The sequence below is a fragment of the Cinclus cinclus genome, chromosome 7 (assembly GCF_963662255.1).
Source record: "Cinclus cinclus chromosome 7, bCinCin1.1, whole genome shotgun sequence".
In the NCBI taxonomy this organism is placed as follows: Eukaryota; Metazoa; Chordata; class Aves; order Passeriformes; family Cinclidae; genus Cinclus; species Cinclus cinclus.
In genome coordinates, this window is record NC_085052.1 from 11,856,684 (window position 1) to 11,880,657 (window position 23,974).

A 23,974-nucleotide genomic window follows, 5' to 3' on the forward strand; every position below is an offset into this window, starting at 1 on the left:
CCTTGTGCACTGCTCCTTGTGTTACCATGCTGAGGGTTAGAGGGTGCTGGTTGCTTGCATGTGATTTAGGATTTAGCATTTGGTGCTTCAGGATGTGGTAGAGATTAATTTGTCGTTGGATTCTGGGATTAAGGTAGATGGAGCAAGTGATGTGCTCTATGAAGGTGGTCCCTGGCTATTCTTATGTAAAGGGAAAAGTTTGAAAAAGGTGCTTCCAAGGTAGGAAGGAGTCCTATGAAGTTTCAGGTTGGTTCTGGGTGTGGAAAAGCCCTGGATTATTGATCTGAGCAGGGATGTGGTGTGAGCTGCAGGACCACTAGGACTGTCAGTTTCCGCCTGTTGTTGTTAGGAAACCTCATGCTGAATCCTATTCCACTCTTAGGTAAAAATATATTTCAGTGCCTTAATGTGGAAATGTTTTTTGCGTAATTAGGAACTCGGAGTCTGCAGTGTGTAAGAGGAGGAGGTAATTTCTGGTGTGGCAGGAAGGTTATCTGAAAATATCCACCTATAAAATGGGGGCTATAATCAGCCCTCCTGGAGAAAGTTTATTCATTAATGTTTGTAAAATGCTTTGAAGTCTTTGGCTTGGAGTGTTTTTAACAGAGCCAAATGTTAGCTGTATTACAGTAGCTAAGCCAGACCATAATGACCACGTTCCCTCTCCTCCCCATGAGCCCCCAGCCATTTCTGACAGGGTTTGGTGAAGAAGTGAAACATCAGCAGAGTGACCAAACAGAAGTGAAGTGCTCAGCAGAAATATAAATAGTGCTTTTCGTTCTTGGGATTATGTCCTGGTCCCATGGAGTCTTGTGGTCGGAAATGGAATTTGTAGAAGGGATGAGGGATTTATTTCTAAGCTTGTACTATGTTATCCCAGTTGGTAACTGGTTTAGGGTCCCCCGAGTCAGGACGCACTGGTGGCCTTTGGGTGATTACAGTTATCCTGTCTTGTCTCCATGGGAGACTGATATGCTGGGATGGAGGGAGATGGTGCTGTTGATGGGGTACATGGTCAGCAGGGCAAAGACTTCACTGGGGCAAAACAAGGATACCCCAGAGCAGGATGCAGGAAGAACGGGTTTGATGGCCTGCTCAGCTTTGGCTGCCCCTAAAAGCTCCATGCCTGTCTCTTTCTTAACAGCACCATGTCTGCCCTATCTATAACAGAACAGCATTTGCCTTTTGTTTTGCTTGATTTTTGGTCTCAGGACATGAAACTTGGTGATGGCATTGGTGGCAGCAAGGATCATTCTTTTTCATGTGGATGAGCTAGGGGGCATTCAGTCCATGCTGTGTCCACAGAGTACCTTGTGGATGAGATTGCAGCACAGAGGCAGCAGGTAAATGGATGTGCCAGGAGTCATGGGGTAAGGACACATCCCAAAGAGTGGATTACTCTTACAAAATCATTCTCTGGGCTTGCAAGAATTTGCTCTGGGTGGCAACTAGGAACATCTCATTAGCATGACCTGGTGTGTCATATGTTCAGACACAGCCCATAGCTCTCCTGGCCAGCTCTGACACTCACTTGTGATTTATCCATTCCCTAGCCTCACCCAGAGCTAGGCTGGGATGGCTTCCTGCCTCAGGGACTGCATTGCTAATCTTTGCTTGAAGATTTGAGGTGCCCAGACATGCCTTGGTATGGGGGAGGCTGCTCTGCATTGTTATGATGGGTCTCAGCTGGGTGAGAAAGGAGATGTCTCCAGCCCAGAGGCAGAGCACACTCTGTTGTGTGCACCCTGTAGCAGCGTGCTGGGAAGGTGGCTTGGCAAAACAGAGGCACCAGCACCTCGCTCAGAGACCTTTATATTTCTAGTGAGCCACTGTCCTTCGAAAGCACCCTCTGATCATGGAGCTCACAGCCAAAGACTGACCCAGCCCTCGCCTCTAATCTCATCTTTCCTCCAAGAGTCCAGTCCCTGGAAAGATGCAGCTCTCCAAGAAGACATTCCAGGGGGGTTTAATCACTGCACTCTCTCCAGCCCTGCTGCGCTTGTGGTCTAAGCACCTGCTGTTTCGTTTAATTAGCAACAAATGGGAGACATGGGTTGAGGGAAGAGAGAGCAGCACCCTGGTGAAGTATTTGCTGCCATGTAATGTATTTTATTTTGGGTCTGGAATGGAGGCCATGAGGAACATTTTCCAGAGGGTTCCATAAACCATGTCTTTTCACAGGGTGATTATTTGAGGAGGGAGGGGAGTGTGGATTTAAATTGGTTCTGCTAATTTCTGCAAACAACCACATTATTTTTAATTCATACTCCAGACTCCCTCCACCCATGGCTTGATGTTGGGAGCTATGAATTTTCCATGTCATTACAAAGTCCCTCTATAAAAGAGAGTCCTTTAAATATATTTTAAAAAATTGATTTCAAATACATCAGGCTCTCAAGTCAATATGCAGAATGGAAAACTAACTCTTTCCTTCCCTCATGGCGGCCTGCTCATTTATTTGTATTTCAGGAGCACATACCAGCTCAGAGCTATGTCTGGCTGGTGTTAGTGGCTGGAAAAGGCATAAGAAGCTGCAAGATCATTGGAAAGATATAACTCCTTTGTTCACTGTGATCAGTTAAGCTTGGGAGCTCTCTGTTGAAATCAGCGTGTTACATTGCCAGCAGTATTTTACCAATGTAAGGAAGGGAGATTGGGACAACTGGAAAGGCAGACTTCAAGACTGAACCACTTGTGCTGGACAGTGGCTGTGTCCTGCCTTTGGGAGATCAGTAGCTACAGCTCCGTGCAGGGAAGATCTCAGTCACAGCTTCCATGAGCTCCAGCCCACCAGCACTGGGGCTTTTCTTCTCTGTGGCATGGCAAGTTTAACAGTGTTCTCTCATACTTCTACTGGTGCAAACTGTAATTCTTAGTCTAAAGACACAAAATATGTATTGGCCTTCTGTCTGATTTTCTTCAGGCAGTGAAAGCACCATAAGAGCTGCAAGACAGGATACTGTAATTTTCCCCTGCCCTGACTAAAGCAGGAGATCTGCATTATAGAATTTTTTTCCTTTGGATTCCATGTTCTGAAATAGTTCATATTCCATGGATTTGAGAGGATAAGTTAACATGTGACTGTTAGGTAACCAGATGCAATGGTGACCATGGTCATGTCAAGAACTCAGACTGATCATTTTGTTTTCATGTGGAGTTTTAAATTCAGTCCTGGGTATTGGGTTCTGCTCCAAGGACAGTAAAAGTTCACAGAAAATTGTCATCTTTTGAGATTATCATAAACTTGAAATAGAGAAAGTCTTGCTGTATGTCTATGCTACAGGCCTTCAGTATTAGAGCAGAATATTCCAGATGGAAGGGACATAAAATGACCATGTAGTCCAGATGCTTGGGCACTTCTGGGCTGGCCTTTTAACTCCCGAGAAGCCTAGGGTATCAACCACTCCTCTAGGTAGCCCATTCCAGTGTTTGACCACCCTCTCAGTAGAGAATAAGCCAGTTTGTAGGTAATTAATTAAATACAGTAATTAAATACATAATCATTGTATGCTCACTTCTGTCAGTGGGGCACCATAATGGCTCCTGTAGACTTCCCAGCTGGGGAGGCAAGTGTAAGAGAAGTTTTGCCAGGGGAGGGATTTCAGTTGTGCCTGAAAATTCAGTGGCATCATCAAAAAAACCTCACCATTGCATGAGTGCCAAAGCATGGATAAGTGGCCTCTGCATCCTGGAAATCATTGATTTTGCAGAAATTGGCTTTCTGTTGCTTTTTGAAGTGGTTACACTGATTTTTTTTTTTTTTTAATCTCATTGCAGGTACACAGAGCACCTGCACAGATCCCAGAACTGTCAGACTCCTGCAAATCAGCATTAGACTTAGAATCAATATCATAACTCTCCAGCAGTATCTCTTCCTCATCTCAGTTTTTTCTTCTTTCTCTATGTTCCTATCTGATGATAGAAATAGGTTCTTTCTGCATGGATCAAGCATGGAAGCAATACCTCGAGGGGCTCATTCAGAGTCAGGATATGAAGTCTGGAGTTCTTTTTCTACTTCTGACATATGAGAGATGCTTTTAAGTAGATGAGATATTACAGTGTCAGCCCATCTGTTATCAGAATTGGTGTTAGAATCCTGTTCCTTTGCTCAGTTTTAACAGAAAGGCAAGTGAAGCTGTCTGGCAGTTTACCTTGTTGCATGTCTCAGTATGATTAGGAAGGGAAATCTGTTTTTGTTTTCAAGTCTCTCTTGTACTTACAGTGTTTAATACTGTTCAGTTGCACATTCAGGCAAAGGGGATCACCTGCCCAAGCTGCTCTTGCAGTTTCTCTTGTAATGGAGAACATTCCCCCCTCCCTTGCTGGCTCTTGCTTTCGAAACATGAGCATCTTCCTCCAGCTTCAAATCCTTCTCCAGGTTGATACGGATCTGCAGGGTTCAAAGCAGGGGTGGGATTTCAAAGCCTCCTTAACCATACTGAATCTGCAGTGTGGCGCTCGGGCTGTGTTGAAAGCCTGAGTTTTGAAGCACATTTAATCACATCTCTGCACCTGTTAGGATGGAAAAAATTTCTTCTGAGTTTTGTTTCTCTTGTTCCTTAGCCACTCTCAGGTTTTCCTTCGCTCTTGGCCACCAGCACAATGTTCTCTGGCATCTGACCTCGTGCAGAGATGTGCGCCAGTCCCAGATGAAGGGCTAGAAACAATTGTCTGCACCTGGCTCAGCCAAATAGTTATTTGTGTGTATGTGTATGTCTGGTAGTGTAATTTATTTGGTCAGTTACTTGAGCCAAAGGAAGCCCTAATTAAGCAAGATAACTTTGCATCTGGGTTGCTGGCAAAGAGCATTCTCTGTGCTGGCCACAGGAGTGTAGTTGCTGCTCTCCCATGCATCTTCTGCCCATGTTTGATGACAAAGGGAAGTTGGCAGTAGCGGTGCTTTGATGGGGCTGGTGTCTTGCTTTCTGATGGAAAATGGGCTATTCTGTGCTCTGATATTTTTCTTACTCTCACAGGGTGCATATGTGGAACTCAATTTTTGAAGCTGCTTGTAGAAAGCAGTTGATATGCCATTCCTTCTCCTACCTCCTTCTCACTTTACTTCTTTCTTGGTATCTTTTTCTTTTATTTATTTAGTTGAATTTCTAGTGGTGGGTTCTGCAGATGGGAGTTCTCTAGACCTGATTCCTTACAGCCATAATGCTGAGGTGCTAAAGATAGATAACCATATAGAGGACACAAGGATCATGTGGACCTTCAAAACCAGCAACCAGGTCTAATAGGGCAGTGCCATCAGACAGTTTGGCTGATGCTCATGGGGGAATTACAGGGCCTGGATATGCCTTGACTCTCTTTGATGCAAGTTAGTGTCTTCCTGGATACTTTCTGTGACAAAATATCCTCATCTAATTTCAGGAAGAGTCTGTGAAATGTTAATTTCCTACCGGAGCCAGGGGCTAGGGCAGAAGAGAGCTGTGTGGTACCGGCATCTTGCTGGCTAAGCTTGCATTTTTCAGCACGTTTTTGAAGATGTTTCCACGATCTGGACGTCTTTCTGATGTCCCTTTATTGTGGCTTTGTGTGATGGAGAAGAGGAGAGAATAGACAAGTGCAAATTCACAGGGAGGATGAGAAATAGCCCTGGATGCCTGCACAGTGCCCAGCAGGGCACAAATGACTGTCATGCTTGTTTGCCCTGCCTGCCTGCCCCATCCAGCTTCTAAAGCTGGTCACAAGATGTGGAAAGGCATAGAAATCTGCATCATCACTGCTGGATGTTCTGGATGGACATCAGCCTGCCTATCAAAGTAGTTTGTAGGACACCTTCTTCCCCTCAGAAATATTTGGGAAGAAGCTGTTGGATGTGATGGGTTGTTGTGGCTACAATTTCCTGTGGCTTGCTTTCCCCAGCGCCCTTTCCTTGAATCACCCAAGCATACCTTGCACCAGTGCACACCCAGTGTGTACCCTTCAGCTGGCCACCATGGTTTGCATGTTTGGCCAGGCAAGCTGGAGAACACGTGTTTTTGTTTTATGACTGAGTGCAAGCCTAGTTAAGTACAAACTGTTCCTGGTGCTGCACTGCTCCTGGTGTTACTGGAAGAGCATCTGCCCGAGGAGAGCAGGCATAAATGCTCACTGACAAACTGGACATGGACCCAGCTGCCGATGAATCCATGGGTGCCGGTGCTCAGCCCACATGGCCCTGTGACCACCCTTGGCTTAAAACTCTGCTGCTGCCCTGGCAGGGCTGGGCACAACAGCTCTGGCTTTCAAGGCAGCACTGTGATGCCTGTGGTGGGTAACAGTGTGCTGGGTATCTCTTGCACCTGGTACTGCTGACCATGGTCTCACCATCAGAGTGAGACAGTGGCCAATGCCACCAGGCAGGGATATAGGCAGGAAACCTCCTGTGGAAGGACAGCTGAAAGGAGAATCCCTCTCCTCCTGGATGCAAGCGTCTGCCTCCATGTGCTCTTTCTCCCTCATAACTTGTAGCAGTTTTTTCATCTGCAAGTTTGGAAATGTCACAGCCCTGACAGTATTTTTTGACAATGTGCCCATGCCACTTTAAAGCTACTGAGATAAAAACAGACCAGAATAACCCCTATCATTGTCAAAGACCTCCATCAGTGCTTTTCCTACTCTGCCAAATATTACATGTGATTAGTGGTATGATACGCAGAATAGCATCTGGTCCATGAGGAATGTGTCCAGAGATGGATGATTATTATCTGAATGAAAATCCCAGAGCAGGGCATGAGCATGCAGAGCGTAACACAGAGGCCCTGTAAACACTTGGAGTGCCCACCCCACTCTGAACAGCACACACAGCCATGGCCACAATCCAAGCCCATCTATTTTCCCAGGGTTTGCTTTTGTTGTCAATTAAATTAATGAAAGTCCTCAGGCAGACTTGTACTTACAAAAATAATATTTCAGTCCTAGCCTCCCTTCTTAGGGTACTGGGTCTTTTGGGAAGTTCTGGTCCCCGATCCCCTGGGATTCTCTTTCTGGGCATGAACTTTATGAACTCAGATGTTACCCAAATTCTCCTTTTGCTTTTAAAGAGAGAAAGTTGTCCATGCTGCATGGGGCAGGGATCAGAGGGAGCTGGTGTGGGTCTGACTGTGCAGCTCAGGTGCCTGTGTTGTGTTCTTGTGCTAGTGATGGAAGGGCTCTTTAAAACAGATTTCTGATACCCATGAATTTTGTCCTTCCTGTCGAGAAATAAATCTACGGAGAGAAACCAATCTCTGAGATGCCATTATAGTAGGCACCAGTTTGCACAGATTGTTGCAAACCTAGGTTTGTTCTCACATTGTATTCTATATGTATGTGTAAATCCTTTCCTCCCTGCATTGTAAGCCCAGCTGGACAGCTAATGCTTTTGGAATCTGCCCTTCCCAGGTACTGACCACCTCTGCTGTCCCTATGTGCTACATGAGCATCCTGGATAGATGCCAGCATGTCACCCAAGGCTGGGCAGTGCGTGAGCTGAAGGGCTCGTGCTGGGGCTGGGGTGTAAAGCTCACAGCTGCCCCCGAGCTCTTGGAAACCTCCTGTCCTGCTGGCTGCTTGTTACTGCCCTGGAGGCCTGCAGCAAGGTATCTCTTACATCTGTGCAGCCCTCTGCCCACTCAAGTGGTGGGATTTGTTGTCTGTACTCCTTTCTAAATCCCCCTAAAGATGAGATACACATGTGTTTGGAACCAGATACGCAGGCAAAACATCTTGGGGCTTGGAGGTAGGGAGAGAGGAAGAAAAGAAGACAAAGGAGTCTCCTCCCAGCGTGGAGTTAAAACCTGTGGTTATGTTGTGCTTGGCACAGTTTCCTCATTGTACTGTGCTGGGCGGTCGATCTCCTCTGGCAGATGCTCTCCCCAGAGCTATGAGAAGTGTCCTACAGAGATGAGTAGATACCATTTCAGAAGGAGTTTGTATAGTAAAATGTGCCATTGTGTTCAGAGCTATTGTTTCTGTTTTCAATATTGAAGTTACTCGTGGTTTCTAGGGGACAATATATCAAGTAAAGCTAACAGGCTGTAGAGAATATGTAGATTATGAAAACAGAGGAATTAAGTTTCATACGTTTGGAGCTCAAGTCTCATCTCTCTCTTAGTAGTGGGAACAGGGAGGTATCTTGCAGATTCACAAAACTCTAGCAATTTAAATGAGGGTGTGTTTTTAACAGGGTTTTGTTAAAACTATGGTCAGCACTGTGTGAACAATTCAGAAGACTCTCTAAGGATGTAATCTGTGGGTGCAAGTTCAATGACCATCCAATGTATAAATTCGGTTTCAGAGAGTTTCTGTGCCAGCTTTGCACCAGCTCAAACAAAATCAGTTTGCAAAGATGGAGTCTGGCTGTCTGGGTAGTCCCTGCCTAAAACACCCATGAAAATCGTATGTCTTTATGAGAGAGGAGTAAGGAAGGGTGGAAGAGGGCATTGCATGACAGCTCTTGACATCCCTTTTGGGGACTGCCTGAACTCAGGAAGAGTCATGCTGGCAAACAAGGGGACCCATCAATGAAGGGCCAGCCTCTGTTCCCACAAGATGCCATCCTAAATCTGTCCTGTTACAGAGCAGAGCAGGAGTTTGGTTCCCTAAAGGATCTTACAGCACTGAACAAAACAGTGGTAAAACCAAAACAGACTGTAAATCATGCTGACAATATTTGGTGTGTGTTTTTGCTAACAGTAAGGATGCAATTAATACCAGCACTCTGCTAATGGCCCTTGTGCTGCTTTTGGGATGCCTCTTCAAGCACCCTGCTTGCAGCTGCAGTGCAGTATTTGATGCTGCTGCAAGGGCTTTCTTTAAGGACCTGAGGGTTTTTCAAAGCAGCCTCCTGCCAATCCATCCAGCCTTTGTGCTGGGTGAAGCTGAGTTGAGCTGCTCCTATTTGAATGAATTTAGGGCAGGCACTCTCAGTTTTTGCATTGTGAGGCCTTTAGAGTGGCCTGATAAAGTGAGTGAACTGATAAGCCTTAAAGTCTTAGTGGGGCTACACTGTATTACAGTCATTGGCTTGAAAGGGTTGAAATTTAAAGAAGGATGGAGAGTAAATACTTTTTAAAATGCCCAAGTGGTGTAGGAAGCAGTGATTAAAGGCAGTGACCTTGGTGCTTTGCTCCCTTTCAGTGAAGCTCTTAGACTCACCATTGTGTTTAAAACTAGAACCTCTGCTCTGACAGTGCTGTCAGATGCAGTTCTGCTGTCTGAAGGCCAAAGCTGAGTGTCCAAGGGCATTATTACTGCAGTGTCTCTCACTGGGACACGCTGGTCTCTTGCTGTTTATGTGCAATCTGAAAGAACACTTAAAGCCTCTGGGTTTTGTAAGGATAAAAAAAATTGCAGGATGTAAGGAAATATGTTCTTCTTTTGAAGTTAGCTCTTCTTCCAGACAGGATTTTTCCTGTGACCTGTAGTGAGCCTTTTAGAACATGCCTAGGTTGTGCAGCCTGAGCACCTGGGCTGGCTCTGGATGTATCAGCCCCGAAAAAAAATCTGGCAAATTGCTTGCACCTTATCGCAAAATTATGAGCCTTCCCCAGAAGCTGTTTGACCTGATGGGGCATGGCATTAGCATGGCTCTGACATCTCTGCATGATCCTGTGGTGCCACATAACTGCAGCATTCATCTCTCTAAAACAGGCATTGTGGTATGGCCTTACTTCCCAGGGATGCTGTTGGGACAAATACTCTGTAGATACCAGAGTAACAGGGGACATATAATCACCATGGATAGATGGAAAAGTATGAAGTAGCCTTTGTCCAAGCATCTTCCAATGTGGTTAAGTCGGATGAGGCCAGTTTAATTTAGCACTGGGGAAAGAAAATGCTTCTGGAAGGAGACTTCAATAGCTGCTCTGTGGAAGGACAGTGTGGGCTTTCTGAGAAGCTCTTCAGAGATGCACCAAGTGCCTCTGTTATCCCAAACCAGCATCTCAGAATGTTTTGCCAGGCTGTGTTAGCCACAAATGCTGGGCTCATTCTGTGGAGCCTTTACAGAAAGCTGCATTTCTTTATGAAAAATACCAAATGTCTCAGCTGGGAAACAGCATTCCCTCTTTTGATGGATCGTGTTAGGGAAAGACCCCCAGTCTCTGCTCTCCGCCTTCTCCTCCCCTGCCTGTTTTAGTTGGATACTGAGAGGTTTGTAAGATTTCCAAGGTTTCTTGTGGAAATTTTCAGACCTGAGAAAGGCATTTTCCCTTTGAGGATTACACCATGCTGTAAATGTCTGTTCTCTTTATTTTATATGCATTTTCCTGCTTTTGTTTGACTTTCTCACGGATTGCACTGTATTTAATTCAGAACATATCCTATAATGCTCTAATTGTCAGGCATGTCAGCTGGTTATCTGGATGGCTTTTTGCTGTATTTTTTTTTCTTTCAAAATAAAAGGAGAGCAGTTGCTGCTGGTTCTCAGGGATTGAATTATTGTGTTTCTCTTGCATGCTGTGGCGTCATGTAACACCACAAGGGAGCCAGTGTCACTGGCTGCCTGATATAGTTATTTCTGCTGCATTGTGGAACCCGTTACTGCTTTAGGAAGAGATGGAGTTCCATGTCCTTCTGCTGTGTAAGATGTCAGTTCTGTGTGTGAGTGGCTAACAGATGAATTCCACTGGGCTCATTCTGTTCCACCCACAGATCTTTTGCAAACTTTTCCTCATTGGTGTTATGCTCCAGATAAGCTCTGCTCTGGCCAGTTTTGAAGGGGTGGGAGTTAAGCAGGCTTCCTGCTGTCTTGTGTCTGTGAGAGTGAACTGGTTTGTTGTTCCTGTGAGAGGGTGAAGCAGAGGAGAAATAAAAAGAAGCTCAAGAGAAATCTAGAGGAAGTTTTCTAACATCTGTATGCTATGGAGGGATCTGCCTCAGCAGCAGAAGTTTCATTCCCTGCATGTATCTCCTTCTGTCATTGATTTCTGCAGGTATGATCCTGAGCTGGAGTAAATGAGGTCCTTCCACCTATGTCATTGGATGCTCCACTGCTTGACCTTAGCAGAACACCTGTTCTAAAACCAAACAATGGAAGAAATTATCATCTCTAGACCAGTGTGTAGAAGGTGAATCTGTGGAGATGGTCTCTTGTGTTCTCCACTCTCCTGCTTGCTTTCACCTGCTGACATTTAAATGTTGATATGTTACCTATCAGCATGAGAGCTATTTTCTGGAAATGGTGGCCAACCATCTTCCTTAAGTGGAAGACCCCTTTGGATTCCCTGGTTAACCAGGATTTTGAATATGCTATAGATGGACAGAGATCCATTTCCACAAATGAGAGGACAATCCTATCTGAAAACCACCAATAATACATCTTCCATTTGCTTCTGTCCTGCTGGGTTTAGATGAGTGTAGTTCCTCTGAATTCAGTCTCTGACTCCTGCTTTGTAGCATAAGGCTCAGAGCCTTTGATGGCTCTTGGTTAAATCTCATGCCACCTCCCTGAGATCTGTCTCACATTTTGCTGGTGCAAAACCAGAGACAGGACCAGAGGGGTTTATCCACCAGAAAACTCTGACAGATGACAGAATTCAAACCCATCCTTTCTTGCAGATGGCCATGCCCTTTCTTGCAGATCACATGGTTTATAATTCAAAATATAGCTGATGATGCTAAAACCATCAATCCCATCAGCAAGCATCACAGCTGGTTTCCAACTTCGAAATGAAAGGAAATTACTGCAGCTCCTCAGGGGTTTAATTAATAGTTCCTATTCTGGTATCTTACCTCTCCTTCTCATCTAAGCGTGTGTTATCTGCATTAGAGATTTACAGTCTTTTCTGATTTGGAGGTGCCCTTAACCCCTCTTGCTGAGGTGTGAGTTCCATCATCACTAGTTTCAGATCCCTGGCAGTATCTTTGCTTTTCTTCCAGTTTCTCTGGCAGACTCTCAGAAGTGTGCATACAACCCCATACATGCACAGATCTCCTCTTCCTTGTCTCCCAGTTGGCTGTAGCCCTTATTTCCTGCTTAGGACTCTCAGATCAGATCAGCCTTGTGAGAAGGGATGTGCCTGATGCCTGACTGTCCTCATATACTTTACCTTTCAAGTCCAGCTGTGTCTAAATTAAAGTTATTGTCAGTTTATCAGTTTACCTCATTTTTAATGAAAAATGCATTTTCTGATGAGCACTTGGAAAAAGAGAAGCTGATGTGCCTCTTGGCATTCAGTGTAAGAAGAACTGTAGTTTTGGGACCAGTTGAGTGGCCTAGAGTTAAGGTGGCAAGCCAGGGTTTCTAGGGGCATCCTGCAAAAACTCTTCTACTCTTGGTCATGGTTTGATTTTCAACTGCTCTTTCTCTGGGACACGAGTAAATTGTACCCTGGGAAGGGAGAGAAGCTTCATCTCTATGTAGAAGGTCAGAGTCCTTCAGCATTTTGCATTTGATGTTGTTTTGCTTGCCAAAGTAAGGGGCTTGCATGAAAGTCATCCCCAGGATCTTTGTTATAAATAAATCTCCCTGTGGCTGCAGTGCTTACCTCCTGCAGAGCTTTGATTTTTATCTGTGCACATGGCAAACCTGCATCCACTTGAAAAGGAACCAGAAAGATTTCCACACTAGGAGGTTATGTGGATGTCTTCATTTGCACATTTTAAGAGGAGAACTTAATTCTTCTAACCAGAAGAATTAAAACTGCTGCAAGGAAAGCAGGGGAGGAACCAACAGCCCAGCAGGAACCCATCTATAGTCTGTGGTATAAAGCATAGGTGGGGGTCAGGTGACTGTCTCAGTAGATTCATTTTAGGGAGTTGGATTTGGACACAAACTTCCAAAACCTCAAAACCAAACCAGGAATAAAGTTCCTGCTGACAAATGCCACAGGGTCAAGCCATTGACCAGTTTATATGTTTATGTCCCCTGCACTGGTTGGTTTGCAGCAGAATAAAAGCCTCTCCTTCAAAAGAGAAGTTGCCTCTTCATCTTCAGTACTGTAAATCCTTATGTCTGCAGCAGAAAGAAATGTTGTTTCATTAAAATTTAACCAAGATAGGTAAAATGTAGTAAGTAAATTATGTAGTAAGTAAACTCCTGCTTAGCTTCTCATCCTCAGAGACGCTACTTGTAGCATCTCAAAGGGCGCTTGTTCTTCTTTTTTAAGATTTTTAACCAGGTACTACCATTGCAAGGCAGACAGGGGCAGAATCTTATTTTCACAGCAGAGCAGAAGTGAAATAACCAGAGATGCTGTTACCTGGCAAACCCAAATGGTTCTTGTGTGAAGGAGCGTCTCTTTCTTCCATGGCATGTTTGCATTTTAAGTAAAGGTGGCCTGAAGCAGAGGACACGAGAAAGAGGATGCCTGGGGAAGTGGTTGAGTTGATACTCTGAAATCTTCCTATTTCATTCTTGCAAGTCAAGTGATTTCATGGTTATATACAAATAGAAAGGAGTGGAGCAGGCCAGTGCTCTTGAACCTGCTCTCTTTTTAATAGCAGCAACTCACATGAGTAATTCCCTTGATTTTTAATGAGATTAATTGATGATCACTTGCTGATCGCTGCAAGAAAGTCATAATCTGGACCATAAGTTTTACAGCAGGACTTCTAAAGCAGTCTTGGGCAGAAACTAGAAGGAAGGTGCTTGCAACAGAAGGCAGGGCTGTGCCGGACTTTGGCAGGAAAGATGTCAGCAAACCCAGAGCAGTTTGGAGGGACAAAGACTGGAGAGGCAGTTTTGGTGGTGAGCTATTTGTGGACATACATCTCTCGTGCCAGAACTGAGAGTGGGATGTGTTTGTTCAGCCTGACTCCAGACATGCTGCCTGAATGGATGGAAAGCTCACTTCCTGGTTTCCATACACTCTCCCTGTTTCCAAACGGATCCCCCACCCTGTGATACAGGGGCATGGTAACAGGTTTCTTTCTGCTCACTACACCAGTCATGCAATTGGAGGCTCTTCCTCACTGTAAGCAGATGAAGCAAGCTCCTCCAGTTTTGCCAACATGCACTGCCCAGCTATTTTTTCCTGTCTGCCCAAAGCCAACTACATCCCTAATTCAATTCTTTGGGACTCTGCATCCAGACTTCCCTTCTTTGCCTTCATACTGGGATGATTTTGCTCCAGGTGACATAATTGCTTTCTGAATTATCAAACTTTGTTTCTAAGTTAACTGTCACATATCAAAGATATAAGCAACAACTTGTGGAGACTGCCCATGTCTGAGCAGAATAACCTTGGGCATTAAGTGAAAGGTTTTTTTATCACTCATATGCGTATTTGCAGTTATAACAAGAATAACTTCCTTTAATGGAAAAACATTTGCCACAGACAAAAGAGTTTTCGACTTTCAGATGCTCTTCAGACATCTAATTAAGAGAACTGAAAATCTGTTTATTGGTCTTTGTCTGTTAATCATGTGAGCCAAGGGCTATGCCTACCAGGAGTAGTTTTGGTAGTTCAGCCCTTAACTTTCTTCATTCCCAGCTACTGCCTTTGTCTCCTCTTACCAGAGCTGGGCTGAGTGGGAATATTAGGCATTGGCTCAGGACACCCCATCATCTTTGGAAGATTTTGGATGTTTCATTCAGATCCACTGATGTTTTTTTTTCTCCTATATACATCTCTTTCTCATCTTCTACTTTGCATCCTTCTCTGTGGGTGGGAGGATACAGACTCCTGCTTTCCTAGGACTTTAGCTCCAACTTGCACTGGCTTTGAATAGCAGAACTGGGTGCAGGAAAATGCTGAGGAAGGCTCCCTGCTTCTGTCGCGCCTTATTTGACTTTAACATCCTGAAGGATCCATGGCTTCTGGAGAGCCCCTGCCTCCCCCAGCTCCCTGCCATCCAGACCTTCCCAGTGGAGGCAAGAGCTGAGGTGGAAAGTGTAGTCTAGGAAAGTTTATCCAAATTCTTCCAGCTTCAGTTTATTGTATCTATTTTGCTGATATCCACCCTTTAGATAAATAGCACTAAGTTATACATGCTGTGGTTCTCTTGATGTGGTTAAAAAGGCTTGTATTAGCCAAGCTAATCTAACTCCAAGAACAACCCTGGGAATTTGACTGTATCAGTTCCAGCTTCCATCAGTCACTGGCATAGTAAAGTGAGAATTGCCTTTCTGGCTAAAAGTGTAGTAACAGTGAAACTTCAAGTCAGTAGGTAGAGATTCCCTCCCCCTCTTTTTTTTACCCGCTTTTGTTTGAAGGAAGCTCCTGCCCATGCCTGACCTCAGACACCCAGAGCTCTATCTACAAGAAAACAAAATTTCCCATTTTCAATAAAAAACGTGTCTCTGTAGGCAGAAAAGCGAGTTAGCTAACAATCCGCAAAGCTATGGTCTATTTATTTACCAGGCTGACTCCCTGATGGGGAAACATGTGGGATCTTTTAAGTTCTTCTCCTGCACAGATGTTCCTTCTACTCCCGAGTTTCCTCTTGATCTTTGGTTTGCTGTGCCATATGCTGAAAACACTGGAGATGTGCTGTGGAAGACGAGAAGGATTCTGCGTGCTTAAAACAAAACCAGTAAAAAAATCCCAAAAAACCTGTTTTTTCCCTAAGTTAGCAAAAAAATATTTTTAAAAGGAAATCTGTCGAGTTAGCAAAACCACTGTTGACTTGTACAGGCTCCCTGTTGGACTCTTAGCACTGATGAGATTAAATGCTGATTGACAAGTACCCCCTCCCTTCCCCCAGCTCTTGCTGCCGCTTTGTGTATTTGTATTGAACTGTAGATCCAGTTGAGGTGAGGAGATAGGGGTTTCTGCAAGGGCAAGTGACCACTGCTTGCTTTTCCTTCCTTGCCTTCCTCAGAGATCACAGGAGCTGTGGACTGAGAGTTGAATGATGTCTCTCCTGGTCTGTTGGAAAGGAGCCCTGGGGCTGGCAGGAGCTTTGGAGTTCCCCATGCCTGAGGGAGCCATGGCTTCTGAGCAGGGAGGGGACACTGAGCATCATACAGACATCATGCATAGGAAACTCGGGGAGAAGTGAGACAGAATGTGGATATTTGGGTCTCTGTCTTGGTAGCACCACGTGCTAAATGAGAGCAAAAGGTAGCAGAGGGTGAATGGGAGAGATGAGAGGCTCTGGCAGTTTTCAGGGCTGGAGTTGGTCTTTTTTAGGCAAGTCCATGAAGGTGTCACTAGAGCAGGTGCATCTTTCTGTCTGAGGCCTTTCAGCTGGTCTTCAGCCTCAGTGACACTTGTCCATCAGGTCTCATCATCCAAGGATATATCGTAGGGCACCTTTAGGAATGTCCCATCACCATGCAGATTTCCTAAGCTAGGAAACCATGTGCTAAAGGTACTGGGCTGAGAGCACATCCACCTTGTGCTATTCTTTCAGGCCATTTGTGGGGCTGGTGTTGTGTGGGATGCTTTGCTCTCTGAGGCCTCCTTGCCTGCTCTCTGTCCTCCATGTAGGGACTGCAGTGGAAGATATTCCCCAAAACCCCATCTCTGTCTCCCTGGAAGAACAGGAGCTCTTTCTTACTGGACAAGTGCAGTGGGTCTTTCTGGCTCTGCCATAAAAGCAGAGTAGGTATTTTACTAGATATGCTTTAATCTGGTGGCTTGAACAGCATTTTTAGCCAGGAGGGTGGTCTGTCAGATGGATGGGTACAACCTGTTGCTCCACCAGCACAGGCAGGCTGTGTATTAGAGACAAGGCATGTGTTCTGTAGCAAAAGCTGGCAGCCTAATTTTAGAATGACAGCAAGGCTAGGCTCAGCTGTCTGCCTGGGCCCTGTCCCAGCTCCTTTGTACTGCCAGAAACTTGCCCTCCCTTTCTTGGAGTGAACTGTATCATACCTTTTTAAGTACAGGCTCCCCTCCAACAAGACAAAGTAATTCCTGCAGTTGCTTTTGTCTTAAACCACACAAAACCAAGAGATTCCTTGGTCCCTATGCAGATGGTCCATGTTTCCCCCTAAGATGTTTGTTGTGCTTCCTTTGCAGATGCAACTTCTGGACAAGTTTCCTATTGAAGGAGGCCAGAAAGATCCCAAGCAAAGAATCATTCCTTTTCTACCAGGTAATGCCATGGGGAAAGCCCTAAATAAGATGATGGAGAGCAGCTGGAGACCACAGCTCCCCGGCTACTGCCTTTAGTACTTTTTGTGACCATTCTCATAAATGCCTTTTCCCTGGGAGCTCATACACCCAGCCTTGTGATACCAGACCTGCACCTCCTCCTAAAATAGTTGGCATGGTGTTTAGGGCTCTCAGGGGACCTTGCATCAGCTATTCAGATTCAGGCTGGCTGATGCCCTGTTACAAAGGGATTTGATGTGTCTTTGGAGTGCAACCAGGCAGCCTGAGCTCCAGCCACCATTTGGGATACCACTGGGGACCAGAGTCAGTCTTTGTCATTTCTGAATGCTGTGGCTCTGCAGACACTGTTACTGTGCAATAAGGAATGAATAAATGGAGTTGCCCCTGCAATAGAAAGGAGCCTAAAGGAAGGTTAAATGCAAACAGAGATTTCTCTGCAATGCTGGCTAAGAAGATACTTACTTATCTTTTTAGCGTGAGCCACTGTCCCTCTGACACCTTTCACAGAGAGCATGAACATGATGGATATCCTGTCCTCAGGGTAACAGCACACACTTCTACACAGCTTCTTCCAGCAGCAGCTGCAGGGGTGGCATGGAGGAGATGAGCCAGACCACAGTGTGCTCTTAGAAATGCAGGCTCTGGCCAGCTCCCTATTGTCTGACTGCACGATTCTGGCTGTTGGCCTTAGGTTTGGCTTGCTGCATTGCCTGCCAGGATAAATGGAGTATTTTCAGCCTGTTAAAAGGTCTATTCTCTCTCTTGCTATGAAAAGGAGATCCCAGCTCTTCCCATAAGGTCTGTGGAGAGAAGCTGGGATAGGAGGGCTTAGTCCTCTCCAGGAACATGCTGTGGTCCCTAATGCTATTTGCAGGCAAAGCTGCTGCTCCAGATGTGTGGTGAGCACAGCTCCAAAGGTGTTGGGGAGTAGGGACTTAAAAACCAGCAGCACAAATACATGACACAAGCATCAGAGCCATAGCAGGACAGCACAGCTGCCTGGCAGGGTCTTGGCAGCCTCCATACACCTTGTGGAAAGCAGCCCCAGGCTCGGGGTTTGCTCTCTGCAGTGTTCTGTGCTGCATCCAGACTCTGTAGCCAGAGGAAGGTGGTGTTGCCATCCATTTCCTATCTGGGATGAGAAGTCTAAGAGTGGGCTCTGTTTTTAGCTCTACCACCAACAAACTCATAGCCACGTCACTTTATGAAACCTCTTTGTGATAAGAATGGATACTGCTGGCCTGCTTTTCTTATTGGAAAGCATTTTGAGATCCTTGAAAGCACTGTACAGGAGTGCAAATGGCTTCACATGAAGTGCTGTAGGGAGTTCCTGTGTGCAGGTAACATTTGTTCCTCCTGCACTGGCTGTCACCAGCCTACCTGTTCTATTCTGTCCTAGAAAAATGTTGGCTGACTGCAGGTGGCTGCTCCTCAGCCTTTGTGCAGATCTTAGTGATTGGATGTCCTTATATACGGGTGTGTGATATTTGCAGAGGGTGAGATAAACCCCATATGCCCATTACAACACTTCCTACCCTTCCCACCCTCCAGGAACATGAGGGAGATGGTAGTGCCACATGTGCTGGAGGGGAAGAGTTATATCTGGAAAACATTTGGGTTGACTTAGTGTCCCAAAGAAAGAAGCTGCCAGAACAGAATAGACCTCAGCTGTATTTAATTTAAAATCTCTGTGATATATGTTCTACTTTTGATATAGAATCTCTGCCTCTTTCTTGTTGAACTGCTGAACAGCCCTTGTTGCTTTACCCAGGAACAAGGTGACTCAGCTAAATGTCAAACAATGTCAAACTCTGTTAAATAAACTAGCTGCCACAATTAGAATACGCATGGCATTTCTGTAGCTGGAGCAGTGGATTACAGAAACGAATATCTAGCTATAAACTCCCTTAATTAAAAAGTGGCAAGGCAGATGTTTGTACTTAAATCCTACTTTATGAAGATGTTATGGTTCTGCTTGCTTATTGTGGGCCTGATTCAGCCAAGCTGGAGTGGCTCTGCATGCTGTGTTCTGAGTGCCCGGGGTTTGCTGTGCCACTTGCAGGGTAGGACGGGTCCCCCCATCAGCTCTGGCTTAGGAAGTTGACATATTCCAACCTGCAACTCCTGTTTGTTGGTGCTCTCCTGAAATAATAATTAGTGATTGACTGTGTTGGAAACCTTTTACCTGTAAAACCAAGGAAAATGTAATGGGGTTCAGAGCCTTGCCCCCCAAGGAAAGACCATACTGGGTTCAGCAGCAGGAAAGTGCATTTCTTTCCTCCAGACACATTTATCTTATTTTCATCAATTTTTTTCTTCAAATGTATTTAGCCTCACTTCTCCCTTACACAAATAAAGACTCTACAGCTTTCAGTGCCATGAAGAGGTGCAAGAAAATTATGAACAGTGCCAGGTAGTCCTGTAGAAAATGTCCTGTGGACAATTTTGTAGTTTTGTTTTACTTTTTGAGAGTGACTTCCCTGCCTTCAATTTTTTTTGGTGAATTTATTTAACCATACTGAGAGGGCAAAAGTGACATTTTCATCTCCTTTCCTCATTTTATCTTCTTCCTGTGAGTTTTTTTCATTCTTCTCTCTGATTTCCCTTTTTAATATTTTTTAATGAAAATTCTGCATAAGGAGGGGCTGTGCAGAAGAAAACTGCTTAAGAAACTCTGTGGATTGGCCAGAGAGCATTTTTGTAGCTGGTGGTATGAATGTTTTACTTTGGAGGGTTGACTGTGGAAGAGTCAGAATAAAATTTGCTGCAGAACCATCTCCAGAGCAAAGAGAGTTTGTTGATCTAAGAAGACATGGATAGAAAGTGCTGTCTGAATGTACCAGTGTGGCTGTTGGTTGAGCCCATTTGCAATACACTGATTTCTCTACCACCTCTCGTGCTGCATATCTGAAGAATGATCTTTGGAGTGTGGATGAGCAGTTTTGCTCCCTCCTTGTCAGGTACTTTTACATCTGCATCAGCGGGGAAAAGGGGTTATGGATTTGGGCTCCCTTTTTCAGGGATCTTGAGGTAATTAATGAAGGAATTTCAGCGGGAAGGAGAAGGCTTGTCTGCTGAGCTTCTGGAGACCACAGTGGCAAATGAAATGGCAGAGACAGGGTGATGCAACTCTGGGATTAACAGTTTTGCAGTGGTCAACCCGAGACTCCAGGGCTTCCATTGTTTTTCATTTCTCTTGGCACTAAGTGGGAGAGCCATCTGGAGACAAAGCTGGAAGGATGTCAGCTCTTCTGATGCTCCTCTGTGTCTTCCAAAGTGCAGCCCTGGGGAAAACACGCTACATGCCATGAAATCATTGTGTCCTGCTGGCTGCTGGGCTGCAGATCCCTGCCTTGGAGAGAGGCTCGGGCTTGTCATGGCATGGAGGGCTGGCCATTGATGATGGCAGCCCCTTGCACTCCCCACACAGATTCCAGCTTGATCCCTGCCAGACTTCAAACCACTTTTGACCCCCTCTGAAGAGACAGGAGGTTTTTGCATAGGATGTGCCAGGAGGGGAAAATCCTCAGTGGGTGTCTGCTCTGCAGCTTCCATACTGCCTGGAGAGGGAGACATCCTGTTCAAGGAGTCTGCTTTGTGTGCCTGGTTTTCCTAACTCTTGGGAAGCGGAGTCCTGTCCCAGGTGAGCAGGATGATCAGTGCAGGCTGCCCTACCAGCCTGGCCGGGCAGCTGGAGGAACAGCGCCCCAGCCCAGCTCCAGTCCCTCCAGTGCTTGGAGCTTCTACCAGAGAGGCACCTTCTCTCTTACTTTTTTCCCCCACTCAGGATTTCCTCCTGCCTTGACTAGGGTGAGCAAAGAGGAAATTATCCATTTTGGGGGGCGTGCTGCCAGTGTAGCTTGGTGGCTGCGTCCCAGGGCGCTGGGAGGGATGCCAGCATGGGGGATGAGATGTCACCCAGCTGCTGTCACCTCGCTGTGCCCCGCTGACCTGCTTTGCTCCCGAGCAGGGAAACGCTCCGGCGCCACCCCAGAGGGGTCTCTGGGACTTTCTTCTTCGTTGGTAGAGGAGCACACTGTGTGCCTGCTGGGGCGTTTCAAGGACAGGCAGCAAGTTCAGGGCGGCAGAGATCCCCGCTGGTAGTGCGACTTCAGCCCTGTTCTCTGCTCCAGAGCTGTGGCGAGCTGCTCCTGCCGGGAACAGTGTGTGTGGGAGTGGGGTGAGCTGATCCCTGCCTGGAGGGCTTTGCCTGGCTGCCGAATCTCTGGGCAAGGCTCCCGGTGTGTCGCAGCCCGGGCCGTGCTGGAGGCTGTTCCTGCAGCCAAGGGCAAGAGGAGCGAGGCAGAGCCAGGTGTGAGTCAGGAGGGCTGCGGGAAGGGAGAGGCTGGCTCGGAGAGGCTCGGGCGCTGTCCCAGCACCGCCCAGATACCCGGGGGTGCCGCGGGAGCCTCCCCGGTTTGCACAATGCGGGAGGATGGGGAATAGCCTCTCGCCAATGCCGGCCGGGACCTTCCTCACCTCCGCTTCCTCACTCCCCGCTTCTGCAGTGGGGAAGGAGATCTGCCGATGAACTGCATCCCAGGTGCTAATGTCTGCTTTTGGGTTTCGCTCTGAGGTGTTGGGATTGGCTTTTCTCCCTCCCCTTTCCAGTGTTGTCTTTTGGGTAAGATGAAGCTGAGGAAAAGGGCTTCAGTAGGTTTGCAACTGCAGAATTTTGTCCACGGTGATGAGAGTGGGGTTTGTTTTTGGATTCTTTTTTCCTCTCACCTTTGTACATTCCAGTTTTTTGCCCTTTGTTTGGCTCCGGGCTGGAGGAGAAGCAGTGTTCTGTTCAGAGAGGTTGGGTTCATCCTCGCACAGCCAGCACTGCAGTGAGCCTCAGATCCAGCCGTTCATGTTCGACCTGTGCAAGTCGCGACCAGCAGCAGCAAAATTAGGATTTGGCCATGTGTAATTTTGTCAAAAGTGCTGCATTTCAGCAGGGTACAGTGCAAGGAAAGTGCTTTCAACATTTATTCCGTCCACCTTGGGAGGCAGGGGGATGATGACTGTAAGGCACACACTGGCCAAGGAGGAGGAGCCTTAGAACTTTTAGAGATATTTTTATTGCAGGCTATTTTCTTCCTTGGAGAGCTGGTTGCTAGCAAAGCATTTAAAAGGAAATGCATTTCATGTTGTAATTCTTAGCTGTATACCCAAATTATGTGCAAATTTCAGATTTGTCTTTAATTTTTTATTACTCTATCCTTCATCAATCTGAGCCAGGGCAGCAAGTTATTAGTAAGTGATTTAAACTTTTTTTTTGAGTCATTTTGAATACCTCAGAATTTCATTTCTGACCTACTCAGAAATGAACAGTGTTGCAGCAGTTCAAATCCAGTCAAAAAGTAGCATAAGGATTAAAAAACCCAGGAGAGATCAGTTAAAATTCCCTTTATGAAGGCACATCTTATGTTTTAGGTTAAAATATGAATTAAGTTATTTGAAGCAGTGTTCCTTTAATATGCAGGGGTAGTCTTACAGGCATGATAAGCATACAGACACATACTACAGAGTCTCAGATATCTGGTTTGCTGAGCCTTACTTGTGTAACATTAGTAGCCAAGATGTTCTGCTGCACTTTTCTGAATATGAGGCAAGAAGCTCCCAGAAGAAAGAGGGGCTCTACCCCCATTCCCTTCTACCACCTGCAATAAGGCAGCACTTCAGTCCCCTGTCTCCATCTCTGAGAAGCTGCCAGAGGGTGGAAAGGTGACCATGGTACTGTGGCATGAGATGTTGTGGGCTTGAAGAGCTATGGAAATCTTTTTGGGAGCCATTCCATAATGCAGTGCAATTTTATTTTAATATATGTATTTTACATTTTCCTGCCTTCTCTGAAAGGGGAGAGTGCCTCCACGTTTAAAACCAACTTATGTTTGAGCCTGGATATTGTGTTAGCAAGACAGCTAACAGGTCCTTGGCTTCTTTCCACTCCAGCTTATTTAGGACTTGGGTGATGCTGAGCTTCTGGTGAGCTGCCCTTCAGCAGCTCCTATTGTTTGAGTTCACGGTTTCTATTGTGTCTTTCTATTTTCTGCCTTGCTAGGAGAGCTATTGTGGAAAATTCATCTCCTGTCTCTCACAAGAGGAGAATGGATTTCCTGTCGGCTCTGGGCTTGAAGGGAAAGCAGGGGTTGCCGGGAGGAAGCAGCGAGAGGATTGATGATTTTGAGGGGAACAGGCATATTCTTTTCTTTAGGCTCTGTGGAGATATTTTTAGGGTTTAAGTGTTTTCTGGTTGAAAGAAAAGTCGTCAAGTATGAAGTCATAGGATGCCCTAAGGCTGCTGCCTATTGAAAGAGCTGTGGAAAAGGCATGGCCAGTGCCAGCTTTCAGAGCTGCCCACTGAGGAGGGAGCTGTAAGGAGCCCCCCAGACTGGAGTGCAGGGAGCTGCTGGCTTTGCTGAGGCTGTTTCACAGATCCAGCCTTTCTCAAGGTCTTTGAGCATTAAGAGGGCATGAGTCAAAGGTCTGATTCCATTACAAAAGGAAGAAAAAGCGGGAAAAAATAACGCTGGTATTTGCTCAAGTACCTGTTCTGCTCAAGTACCCGTTCTCTCAGTCTCTTCTGAGTCCTTTCTCAGCATACAGATCCCAAATCCACCAGCTGACAACTGAAATGAAGGGGTGGAATAGAAAAAAGCTATGGAATCTTTTCCTGGGACTTGTAAACCCACTCTTCTCACACAGGTTAAGAACTTGTGTTTTGCTCAACCAGAAACTACCTCTGGGCAGAAATCAGCATATGCAAAACATGATGTGCCTCTCATTAGACCACTTAAATCTCCTGATGAGGATTTTGTAATAATCAAGCCACAGTTTCTAGGGAAAACAATGAATGAAAAGGGATTTGGGTCTGGGTTTCCTTGAAGCCAGCACTAATGGGGTTTTGGGGTGGTTTTTGGGGTTTTTTTTTTTGGTTTTTTTCAGCTCTGATGCTAGACTGAAAGGCCAAGGAAGGTTTTCAGTGTAGTCTAGCTGCCTTGACTCCTTGG

General features: G+C 45.8%; 1 protein-coding gene across 1 annotated transcript in view; it reads left to right on the forward strand.

Annotated features, from left to right (window-relative positions):
- Positions 1-23,974, forward strand: part of SH3PXD2A (SH3 and PX domains 2A) — a 236,847-nt gene that overhangs the window by 52,320 nt on the left and 160,553 nt on the right. The window contains exon 3 of the mRNA XM_062496397.1: positions 16,881-16,956. Coding sequence (XP_062352381.1) covers positions 16,881-16,956 — 76 coding nt within the window. The remainder of the gene's footprint in view (positions 1-16,880; positions 16,957-23,974) is intronic.